Below are 12,702 nucleotides of genomic sequence, written 5' to 3'. Positions count from 1 at the left end.
AACTACAGTGCACACCACATATGTAATGTAAAATTTTCTAACAGTCACATAAAAAAGAAACAAGGGAAATTCTCTTTAGTAATATACTTAACCCCGTATATCCAAAATCTTAACATTTCAATGTGCAATCAATATAAAAACTATTAATGAGATACTTCACACTTTTTTACAGTAGGTATTTGAAATCTGGTGTATATTTTATCCTTACAGCACATCTCACTTTGGACTGGCCACAGTTCAAGTACTCAATTGCCATATATGTTTGGTCGCTGCCATATTGGAGAACAGCTTCAGATAGTTCCTGTACATGGTTTGTGCAGCGAAAAAGCCATAAAGTCAGGAGAGACCCGGGTTTAAAATCTGGCTCCACCACTTGCTAATGGTGACCCCAGGTAGTTGTTTTTGTTGTTGTTGCTGTTTAAGTCTTTTGGCTTTTTGTAAGCCTCTCTGACCATCAAGCTATTGATCCTTCACAGCGAGCATGTAAGGAGATAATGCATATAGAATCTTCAAAGGCAGACCAGCAGCATTACTCCCTACTTGTTTCCCCCATCGTCCCTTTCTCTCCAGAGGTTCTATTTATTTTTCAATTTCTATCTTAACACCCTTTTATTACGTGCTTGTCATTGAAATTGTACCAACCCTATTTGGAAGCAGGTGAGGTTATAGATTATAATAGCCTTTTAAAGACTGGACTATCATCAAGTCCCTTAGTCCATGCCTGTGTGAGAGTTGCTAGGAGTTCCTTCACAGAAGAGACCCAGCTTATCACCCAGATGCCAGGCCACCAGGGTGAATGTCAGAGGTTATCAACAATTGCCACTCTTCCTCACGCCTTGGCAAAGGGCAAAAGTCTCTGTTACACATCAGATTATTAAACACATAATCTCCAGTTTCCAGAGGGTGATCTACGCCTGAAGTTCTCTTTAAATTTCCATCATAGCCTCTAATCTAATCTCTCCCGTGGGCTTGCTGCTAGGCTAACGTGCAAGTTCCAGCTAAACAGAAAGGTGATCTCCGTGTGAGAGGAATCTGTTGAAAGAATATTCTAGCATTTTAGTAGGAAAGGAAAGGACCACAGCCCAGAGAAGTAACTAGAAAAGCTTCCTCAGGTTAACTTGACCAGCCATTATGCTTCTTCCACAGGAGGCACATAATGGGACGGCGTTTCCTCTACTAGAGAGCACTGCCTCATTCAGGTAGATGCATAGACTCAAAGAGCTCGAAGGATAGAAGCCACTTCCCACTTGAATCCCAGAGAGATGAATGAATACCCAGTTAGTGGCAGCTCTAGGGCAAGAATTCAGGTCTCCTGACTCCTCAGTTTGAGTTATTGGACTTGCACTTCATACTTCTGAACTCACCTGGTGGAATTCCTGAGCAAGGATCACCAGGAGACCTTCTTAGCCCTGTGAGCTCTTGTTTACCTTAACCCAAGCCCTCAGCAATTCACGACACAAAAGCCTAAGGCTAGTAAGATAAAGTATTGAGAAGAACATACCGGCAAATATAATTTACCCTGATGATATATTAAAGACATTATGGTATTTTTCAGCTTTGTGGAAAGCTTATTTAAACATCCTTGCTCATGCCCCATATGTGAGGCAGGGTGAGGCACGGACTCATATTGTCAAAGTACCTGGAACTGTAGATGCTCACTTCATATTTACTTGATGAAATGTTTTGAGTGGAGCATTTGGTAAGAGGTTGAGTACTGGAGTAAGTTTAGATGATTTCTTTATATGCAAGAATTGTTCATTGCCCTTGACTTTGAAAAAGTGTGCTGGTTTTCCAAGTGATGTATTTGTTTAGCCACCTGCTTGTTTTGGGGGAGAGAATTTTGAGATAGGTGAGTTGGGCAAACCCAGCCTCTGGCATAAATGTAGACCCTTTATCCCCTCTTTCTTAGTGTTCTTCCAAGGCTTTCTTTACATTCAGGAGAAATCCTCAGTTGGTCCCTAATATGCCTTGAATGCCCCTTCTTAGGACACAGTAAAGGTGATTCTTTACTATTGATAGTACACCCAGTTATTAGGCTACAAAAGGGTGAAACTGAACCCTTCTCATTGTGAATATTTAAAATCCAATTCCTAAAACTTTGAATCCCACAGTTTCTTATACAGATAGGTGGCCAGCTCTTTTCCTTGGAATGAATCTCTAAACAACGAAGTTAATGAAGAAAATGGAATTCATCTCACAGACACTAAATTCCATAAACTTTGCTTAAAGCCTGTATTTCCTTAAGTCAGAGGTGTACATTTCACAACCTTGGGAACAAAGGCAATCAAAGGAGGCAGTGGAGAGCTGTGACTTTGACCAGCAATTCTGTCCATGGAGACAGACAGAATATTTACTGACAAACAACCTTTTTATTTTCCCCAGAAGAGTTCTAGCCTTTGTTGCCTGGACGATGGCTGTTGCTCACTGTTTCACTTTGCCTGGGCTGAGGGCACCCTGGGGTATTTGTGGCCAGAGATGGGACTTTAGGGTCCTCTCTCCATAGGTGCCGGCTACTTCATGTACTTCAATACCAGCTTGGGGATAGCAGAGGAGGCAGCCCTGTTGGAGTCTCGGATTCTTTACCCAAAGAGGAAGCAGCAATGCCTGCAGTTTTTCTATAAAATGACAGGAAGTCCTTCAGATAGACTCATCGTCTGGGTCAAGAGGGATGACAGTACGGGCAACATTCGCAAGCTGGTCAAGGTGAAGACCTTTCAAGGTATTTAAAGGCATCCTGCGAGGACTGATTGGGCTTCATATTGGGGATTGTGCTGTTTCTCCTCCTTCCCCTCCCTCTCCCTTTTCACCCTCCTCCCGCTCGTCATTCCTCCCACTCTTCCTCCTCTGTCTCCTCTTCCTTCCTTTCCTCCACCTCCCTTCTGCCTCTTTGAAATGCATAATGCCTGGCATGTTTTAACCACTCAATGGATGTTTTAACCATTCAGAAATTGCGGGTTCAGGTGAGGTTGACATATACTATTGTAAGAGGCCAATCAGGGAAAGAAAAAAGAAGGCCAATCAGAATATAAAAATCTAGTTTTCACTAGAGCTTTGGAGAAAGCCAGAATAGAGAAAATTGGTGATTCAAAGGTGGAGATTGGAAGGTAAAAGGGAAGTGGGAATTGATGCTGCTGGAGAGAAGTGGTTAAATAGTGGACCATAAGTGTTTCTGCATCTGTTTCAGCAAACTGAATGATACCATTATTTAATACACTGAGGTAACTTGAAACCTACTTGTGAAGTTGGTGGCAAGCAAGCGACTTGTATACATTAACTTCACTAAAATCACTTGTATATTCCTTAGTGATACTTTATGTATTTCTATAAGAAGATCATGAAAACCTTAAAATGCTAAGGTAGTTAGTTGGTTGTGAGAGTAATCTGGCTGAAAATCAAGATCCAGGGTTATAAAAGCTAAGTACTTACATTCTTTTATTGTGGTGGCGGTTCGTTCATAAATAGAAAAGGAGAGACGTGTTTTTCTAGTTTTCCATTCAACAAAGAATTTCTCAATTAAAATGAGATAAAGGAAACATTCTTTGTGTACTTCTAGAAGAAGTTGCTGTTCTTGAAGGGTTGAGGCTTCCTTAGTAAAGGCTACTCAGAAGAACGGGGGCCCAAATTGTCTCTACCCAGGTCACTCTGTGGGTAGAGAATGCTACAAATAATGGTTTTGAGGGGTTCACTTTTCTGGCTGAAATTTACAGAGCATCTTTATCAAATAGAGGGATGACAGCTAGGTGCCCTTTAAGAGTTGAGAATTTGCTGTGTTACCAAGGACTGTAAATATGGGCATATGAAATTGCCATTGTTTGACTTTTGACTTATCAAAGGTCTGTTTTATGTGGTTCAGCCCAATACTTGTGCATTCAGTGCTAACATTAAGGGGGTGGGGTGCATTTATACCAACAAACCCAGGGGAAAGCCCAGAACCTGCAGAATGGAATAATAATGGAAAACAGATTCATGATTAAGACTTTTATGATAAATCAGAGTGTGTCTTTTTTTTTTTCTTTCTTTTTTAGCTATTTTCCCATACTAGATATGTGACTTTGGAAAAGTTCCTTAACAAGTTTATAGCAGTTCTTCTCTCCTGTGTTTGTTGTGAAGATTACATGAGATCGTTCATGTAACGCACCTGCCACAGTACGAGGCTCCAAGTAAGTGCTCCAGAAATGTTGGTCACAGTTGTCACCAATTTTATTCTCTGTCCGCAGGAGATTTTGACCAAAATTGGAAAATTGCCCATGTTACACTAAGAGAGGAAAAGAAGTTTCGCTACCTTTTCCAGGGCACAAAGGGTGACCCCCAGAACTCAAGTGGGGGAATTTACCTGGATGACATCACTTTGACAGAAACCCCATGCCCCGCAGGGGTTTGGACGGTCCGGAAATTCTCTCAAGTCCTGCAGAACACAGTTAAAGGGGACAAGCTTCAGAGCCCTCGATTCTACAATTCAGAGGGCTACGGTTTGGGGTTGACCTTGTACCCTCACGGCAGAACGGGCTCCAAGAGCTCTGGGTACTTGGGACTTGCCTTTCATCTGTGTAGTGGAGATAATGATGCTGTTCTGGAGTGGCCAGTGGAGAACAGACAGGTGATAATGACAATACTTGACCAGGAACCCGATGTCAGGAAGAGAATGTCCTCCAGCATGGTGTTCACTACCTCCAAGTCCCAGACATCTACAGGTAGGTGGTTAGAAGACCCGCCCCTCCACCTGGAAGGGCCAACAGACACAGTTCTCATCTGTATAGGAGAGATTAACTTTCCCCTCACATTTCCTCCTTGGGCACATCTACAGCAATGTCATGTTGGAGCATTAAGTTAAAATGTTCTTGTTCCTTTTTTCTTTCATTGAAGTGCAGTTGATTTACAATGTTATGTTAGTTTCTGGTGTACAGAAAAGTGATTCAGATATACATATATATTCTTTTTCATATTCTTTTCCATTATGGTTTATTACAGGCTATTGAATACAGTTCCTTGTGCCATTCAGTAGGACTTTGTTGTTTATCTATTTTATATACAGTAGTTTGCATCTGCTGATCCCAAACTCCTAATTTATCCCTCCCATCCCCTTTCCGCTTTGGTAACCAGAAGTTTGTTTTCTATGTAAGTGAAAATTTTCAGCGTCATCTTATCTCTCTCTCTTTCCTGAATTCATCCATCAAGCATCTAAGTAAGGGCTTGCAAGGTGCCAAGCTCTGTGCCAGCTCCTTAGAATACAAGCAAACTGGGCAGTTCCTGCCTCACTGAGCTCAGTCCGAGAAGACAGATCCAGGTAATCATTTATCAAATACTCAGAATTTGCGAGGCTCTGCGCAGAACTAATGCACTGAGTCCTAAAATATTACTCATTGTCAGTATGTCAGTATGAATAAAGGAATGGGCAAACTTGTTTTTTTCAAAAGAAGAGACTTAAGCCTTAAAAGGAAGAAGCTATAGCTCTCTCTTTCCCTTCATTGAGAAGTCACTCAGTAGTGGACAGTGGCCCTCCACAGGGCCGGTTCTCTGCTCCACCCCCCCTCCCAATTCTCAGTTTTAATTGTCCTGGAAAGAGTAAATAACCTGATTTTTTCCAACACATTTTTTCTGATTAACAAAGCTCTTATGGGTAAACAACAAGGTCCCACTGTACAGCACAGAGAACTATATTCAATATCCTATGATAAACCATAATGGAAAAGAATAGTAAAAAAAAATGTATATATACATATAACAGAATCACTTTGCTGTACAGCAGAAATTAACACATTGTAAATCAACTATACTTCAATTAAAAAAAAGCTGCCTATACTCATTAAAGACAAATGGAAAGTGAAAAGTAAAGCAATAACATGATTTTTCTGTAACCTGTAACTTTGCAGCAATAAATGGCTCCATCATCTGGGACAGGCCGTCTGTCATGGGGTCCTATGACAACAACTGTGCCTGTTTTAGAAGCATCAACTGTGGCTGGGATGCTATCATCTCCCACCAAATGCTGAAAAGGAGGAGTTTTCTTAAAAATGACGACCTTATAATGTTTGTGGACTTTGAAGGTATTTTGCTGGTTTTCCTAAATAAATAATCCTATGTTCTGGGTGTTCTATTGACTTTACATGGATTTTTTTAAAGCATCTCATGGAAGGTGGGGATCTTTTGGGGGAACTAGGTTAAAAAAAAAAAAGATGTGCTCTAAGAGAACCACATTTTACTCCTTTATTCAAGGACTCCCATCTTGATTTTAACTGTCCTGGGGAGAAACTAAAATTTTAGTGTCACCTTTTTGTATAACTTATCAAATGTGACAGTTTGCTGACTTCAATTTAGTTTCAATCAGTCTATCCATACTCACTTTATGCTTCTCTTCTCAAGTTAAATAAATAAAAGCGTGATTGGACTACTTTAAACATAAACATAGCAAAAAAAGAATGAAATCTTGCGATGTGCAACAACATGGATGGACCTGAGGGGCATTATGCTTCGTGAAATAAGTCAGATAGATAAAGACGAATACTGTATGTTTTTGCTTACATGTGGAATCTGAAAAACAAAGCAAATGAACAAATAAAACAGACTCACAGATACAGAGAACAAACTAGTGGTTACCAGAGGGGAAAGGGGTAGGGGTAGGGACAAAACAGGGGCAGGGGATTAAGAGGTACAAACTACTATGTATGAAATAAGTTATGACGATGTAATGTACAGCACAGGGAATATAGTCAATATTTTATAATAACTTTGTATGAAGTGTAATCTATAAAAATGTCAAACAACTATTTATACACCTTAAAACTAATATAATATTTTAAGTCAACTATACTTCAATAAAAAATAATCAATCTATAAAATAGCTGGCATTATGAAAATCCGCTGGATTCAATGCCACTTTTCTATGTCACTAAAGGTGATGACCAAGAAGGGTAGAGGCAGCCCAGGGAGCTTTCTCCAGGAGTGGAAGTGAATTATTGTCAGATTTAATCATATATCTTCCTCAACACCCTTTGTCTCTTTCCTCGAGATATCACCCACCTTAACCAGACTGAAGTTCACATTAAAGACAGCAGGCTGATCCTCCAAAGCCTCGTTCTCCAAGGCCAGGAGCAGCCGGCTTCAGAAGAAGGTTCGGGAAAGGCCTCCTTAGAGAAAGCCCTACTGGGCAGCCTGGACCAGGGGCAGCGCAGCCGACAGAAGCGGTCGGTGGACAACGCGGGCCCCATGGAGGACCACAACTGGCCACAGTACTTCAGAGACCCATGTGACCCGAACCCTTGTCAAAACGAAGGCATCTGTGTGAACGTGAAGGGGATGGCGAGCTGCAGGTAGGCTCTGTGGCCTGGGGCGGCAGGTGTGGGTCAGCAGAGGGGAGCCCTATGTCTGCTTACCCTGCTAAAAGGCACAGTTCTCAGGTCAGGGCATTCACGCCATCAGATGGTCAACCGTGTCGGTCCTTGACTCCACAAAGCTGTGCCCGGAATCAGAGGGCAGAGCAGGGGTCCTGCCAGAGCAGAAGAGTCCCAAATCTCCTGTCTCTGCACGTGTATCCCTTTGCTACCTCTGGGACATTGTCAACAGCATCTTGAATGTTGTTGGGATTTTGAACTCCACTGCAGGGCTCAAAAATGACCCAGAGCTTTTTTTTTTTTTTTTTTAAATATTTATTTATTTATATATTTATTTGGTTGTACCGGGTCTTAGTTGTGGGAGGTGGGTTCCTTAGTTGAAGCTTGCAGACTCCTTAGTTATGGCATGCGAACTCTTAGTGGCATGCATGTGGGATCTAGTTTCCTGACCAGGGATCAAACCTGGGCCCCCTGGGATCTAGTGGCATGCATGTGGGCCCAAACCTGGGCCCCCTGCAATGGGAGCGTGGAGTCTTATCCACGGCACCACCAGGGAAGTCCCGACCCAGAGCTTACAGCATCAAGGCTCCACCACAGGGACTCAGGACCAAGCTTAAACCTTCCCTGACTGCAAATGTTATTATTGTTATTAATGATTATTTCTATTGTCCATTAGTTCAGTTGTATTATTATCATATTTATGTTTTCAATAATAATAAGAATATCTGATATTTGGGGGCTGCTTGCTATGTGTCACGTGCTCCCCCGAGCAGTATGCATTCATGATCTAAATTATTCCTCACAGCCACCCTGACAAAGACCCTTCTTATCCCCGTTTAGGGCATAAGAAATTCGAAGCTTAGAGCAGTAAGTAATTTGTCTGAAATTACCCAGATAGTAAATGCTGGAGCTTAGACTTGCAATCCAGGTCTGTCTGTCTGCACAGTTTGCTATATTTAATAGTTCTTTTTATAATGTGTGTTATTCACATAAAATATTTCATAAAAGGATGTATGTGATGACAGAAGCCTCAGTTTCATTTGATAGAATAGTAGCAGATGTGGGAGCCGGTCTGCTTGGCTCAAAACATCTACATTTCTTCTCAGCTCTTTCTGATCTCCACTTTGTTCTTTCTTTTTTAAACTTTTATTTTGAAATAATTTTAGATTTACAGATACATTTCAAAAATGCAGCAGAGTTCCCCATACCCTAAAGTCAACATCTTACATAACCATCATACATTAGCAAAGGCAAGAAATGAGCATTAACAAAGGTAAATACTATTAAAAATAGTATTAACTAAATGACACACCTTATCCAGATTTCCCCAGTTTTTCCACCAATACACTTTTTCTGTTCCAGGATCCAATTCAGGACCCCGTGTTCCATTTAGTTTTCATGTCTCCTTAGCTCCTTCAGTCCTGAGCGGGTCCTTGGTCTTGTCTTTCATTATCTTGATACTTTTGAAGAGCGTTGATCAGTTATTTTACAAATTGTTCCTCAATTTGAGTTTATCTGATGTCTTCTCATGATTATATTGAGGTTGTACATTTTGGGTAAGAAGAACCAAGACGTGATATGACCCTCTCAGTGTGTCATGTGAGGGGTACCGGATGTCAATATATGTTATTACCGGTGATGTTAACCTTGTCATCTGGCCAAGAGGGTGTCTGCCAGCCCTCTCTCCTGAGAAGTTACCATTCCTCACTCTTTAATTAACACATGTCTTGGGAGAGACACTCAGAGACCATGCAGACATCTTACCTTTCCTCAAACCCTCACCCACTAATCTCAGCATCTGTTGGTGGAGTTTGCTGAACCGTCACTACTGTGTGTCAGGAAACACATTCTTTAAGTGTCCCAAACCTTCCTCCTGAACTTTGCATATGGTAGCCAAGAGGACAGGGTCTCGAGACAGACCTTCAGAGATTAGACTTCAAGAGTGAGACACTTACTAACTGCGGGGCCTTGAGCAAATTATAACTTTTCTGTAAGACAAGGATGATGAGAATGGCCTGGTAATAACCACCACCTCAAAGGGTTGTTCCAGGATTAAATTAATTGACTTGCGTAAAGCACTTTGAACGAGGCCAGGTGCGTGTAACTGCTGAGTGTCCCCTGCCATTGTTGCTGTGTTGGTCTTGTTGTCAGGAAGCCCTTGGGGCTCAGGTGGTTCCCACACGCCCCTGTGTCCTGTCTCCCCAGGTGCGTCTCTGGTCACGCCTTCTTCTACACTGGGGAGCGATGTCAGGCCATGCAGGTGCACGGCAGCCTCCTGGGCCTGATGATCGGAGGCACGGCCAGCATGGTTTTCTTGACCTTCACCATCATCTCCATCCTTCGCCAAAGGCCAGGCAGTGATGCCCGCTGACATCAGCTAGGCTGCAGAAGCACCTCCTGCCCTTGGGCCCTCCCTTTCCTTCCCGTGCTCATTGCAGTTTGGGGCAGCTTCTATCGGCCTTGCTTTGCCTCCAGCCTCTTGTGTGACCCTTATGGTGGTTTTCCTGTCCCCACCCTCACATGGTTCTGTTACCCTGCTCTGTGCTCCAAATGTATCTAGTGTGTCCTGTGATGATGCTCTCATCCCTTAGTTGTAAATCCCTTGTTTAATAGACTGTCTTTCCCGTAGACCGTAAGCTCTAGGTGGGCAGACCCACCTTTACTGTGTTAGCCCAGTGCCTGGGAGTCTGCCTGGCCCGGCATGCACGGTCACTCAGTAAAAACGAATAAATGAGCCAGTAATTGAATGAATCACTAAGATATAGAAACTCTCTCCTTTCTACTGCAAGTAAGATGTACACAATGAAGCGCATATGTTTTTTGCACTAGAATCAAACACTCAAATACCTGTTTTCCATCAGACACAATAGGTTTATTATTCTTTTAGGGTCTTGTGTGTTAAAGAATTTCAAATAAAGATTCCTCCTAGCAGCAGCATTTGCTTTCCTCCTCTGATTCTAAGGGAAAGTCTTTAATAAATTCAACAACTATTTCGTCAGTACCTTCAAGGGGTTCAGAATTGCATGTGAATGTGTGTGTGTGTGTGTGTGTGTGTGTGTGTGTGTGTGTGTGTGTGTGTGTATGGAGGGGGAGAATCATCCAAAAACTCTTTCTCAGATCTTTTTAAATTTTAAAGTACATTTTAAGGGACTTCCCTGGTGGACCAGTGGTAAAGAATCCGCCTTCCAATGCAGGGGATGCGGGTGAGATCCCTGGTCGGGGAACTAAGATCCCACATGCCACGGGGCAACTAAGCCCACGTGCTGCAACTACTGAGCCCACGCGCCACAGCTACAGAGCCCACGCACTCCGGAGCCCGCGCGCCACAACTAGAGAGAAGCCCGCGCACTGCAACAAAGATTCCACGTGCCTCAACTAAGACCCAACGGAGCCAAAAATAAAAATAAATAAATAAAATATTTTAAAAATAAAGTATATTTATATCCTGTTTGTGTATAAAATTATTAACAAATTGAAAGTATCAGGTAGAAGAGAATTTAAGGGAAGTATTTGTAGACACACTTCCTTTCCGTGGTTCCTAGGAGACAAAACTACCCGAGGCAAGAAAGTTCCAAGAGAGATCAAGTAAGAAGGAAAGCTGAGGTTTCCATCCCCAATCAGCACAAGCCCCACAGAGAGCTGGCTCTAGAAGTTTACTAAAAGAAAATCTTTCAAGGAGCCTGAATGGTCCAGGCTTTAGGTTACCAGCTTTCTAAGTACATACTTCATGACCACTCTGGAAACAAACGCGAGGGATTAAGAAGAGTCCCTTTAATGCAAAGGTGTGAGAAGAGTTTGGAACAGGTGAAACCTCAACCCCCAGCACTGACTCTCCAGCCTGAGGTGCATCAGTATCCCCTGGAGAGCTGGTTAAAACACAGATCGTAGGCACCACCCCGAGAATTTCTGATTCAGTAGATCTGGGGTAGGGTCTAAGAATTTGCACTTCTAGCAGGTTCCCAGGTGATGCTAGTGCTGAGAACAGCTGCTTTAGTGGATGGAAAAGAGGTCTGGACGTCAGGCTCCCTGGCTGCAGGCCTGGATGGGCCATCTAACCAGCTCTGCAATTGTCGTAAAATCACTCATGCTCTTGGTCTTTGTTTCCTAATCTGTCAAACGGAAGTAATAGTTGACTACCTCCTCCCAGCCCACTTTAACATCTACAGGGTTACAGAGTAATAAAATGGGATTATGAAAAAAAAATAAAATAAAATAAAATGGGATTATGGATAAGAAGGTAGAGTTAAAAATATATGCAAAGTGTGCTGTTTAATTTTCAGAGTAGATGAGAAGCTACCCGGCCACCCAGCCCGTCTTCATCTCCAAAGACCAAATTGGAAATAACCTCCACCTTTGCTTCTCTACATGCTTCACAGCCCTGCAAATCCACAACTGACTTTAAGGCTGGGGTTGGAGAAGGCGTTCCCTCCACACCCCTGTGTCTTTCCTTAGAAGGGAGCTCCAGGCACTGTGGTTGCTGCTATTGTTTTTCTTTTGTTTTATTAGAAGGAAATGTGCTCTGGGCCATGCCTGGCTTAGATCTGGTCCAGCTCAGAGGAGAGGCCCCATCCTAAACAGAGCACAACATTTCCTGTACACCTGAGTTCTCTCTGAAGGAAGCAGAAGCCCAAATTTCAAGGGTAACTTAGAATTTTGATCTAGTATTAGAAATGAAAACTGCTAAAACAATGACGAGGAGGTACCAGGCTGAGGGTAAAACATATTTCCCAGCACCAGCACCATACCCACCATCTTGGTTCATCTCCATTGATGACGCATGGTCATCCCTGTTGATTGCATGATTGATTAGGAATCTGGCTCATCATAGACCAGACAGTGTATTTAGCCTTTCTCTGAGCCTGAAGTTCTCCATCATACCAGGAGGATTAGCAGATACTTTATTCTTTTGAGGAGTTGAGGTGTTGATGGATGAGTAGGCATCTGTCATGGGGAGGTGGATAGAGAAATAAGCATATCACATCCTTAGGCAGTGTGGGATTTGGGATTTAGATGAGCAATGTGAAAAACTGGGAAGCCCTCTCTGTATGCGGATACTTGGATTCCTTGGTCTTATGTAGTGGGGCTGAATCAGAGTAGTTTGAAAGTCTGAAAATGTCTCATGCTTCCCCCACCCTGTTCTTTATGCTGCCATGTGGGGCTATGTGGTACCCTGGGAAGGGGAGAACAAAAAGACAGGAAGTACTGAATCCCTGAGAACTACGTGGATCCGAGCCTGCCGTACCAGTCTTGGACTGCTTACCTACATGCTTTTTTGGCTAGAGAAATAAACTTGAATTTTAAGTAGCCATTATTTTGAATCTGTGTTGCTCACAGAGAACGTAGTCCTCAAGGTTAAGATGGTTTCTATGGGGTC

General features: G+C 42.6%; 1 protein-coding gene across 1 annotated transcript in view; it reads left to right on the top strand.

Moving 5' to 3' along the window:
• Positions 1 to 10,240, top strand: part of MEP1A (meprin A subunit alpha) — a 28,934-nt gene extending 18,694 nt beyond the window's left edge. The window contains 5 exon segments of the mRNA XM_036870799.1: positions 2,504 to 2,719; positions 4,218 to 4,691; positions 5,871 to 6,044; positions 7,007 to 7,307; positions 9,534 to 10,240. Coding sequence (XP_036726694.1) covers positions 2,504 to 2,719; positions 4,218 to 4,691; positions 5,871 to 6,044; positions 7,007 to 7,307; positions 9,534 to 9,699 — 1,331 coding nt within the window. The 3' untranslated portion in view covers positions 9,700 to 10,240.
• The last annotated feature ends 2,462 nt before the right edge of the window (positions 10,241 to 12,702 follow it).

This window comes from Balaenoptera musculus, chromosome 11 (genome assembly GCF_009873245.2).
Source record: "Balaenoptera musculus isolate JJ_BM4_2016_0621 chromosome 11, mBalMus1.pri.v3, whole genome shotgun sequence".
Classification (NCBI taxonomy): Eukaryota; Metazoa; Chordata; class Mammalia; order Artiodactyla; family Balaenopteridae; genus Balaenoptera; species Balaenoptera musculus.
The sequence above is the reverse complement of the archived record's forward strand: the minus strand, read 5'-3'. Positions and strand labels throughout refer to the sequence as shown.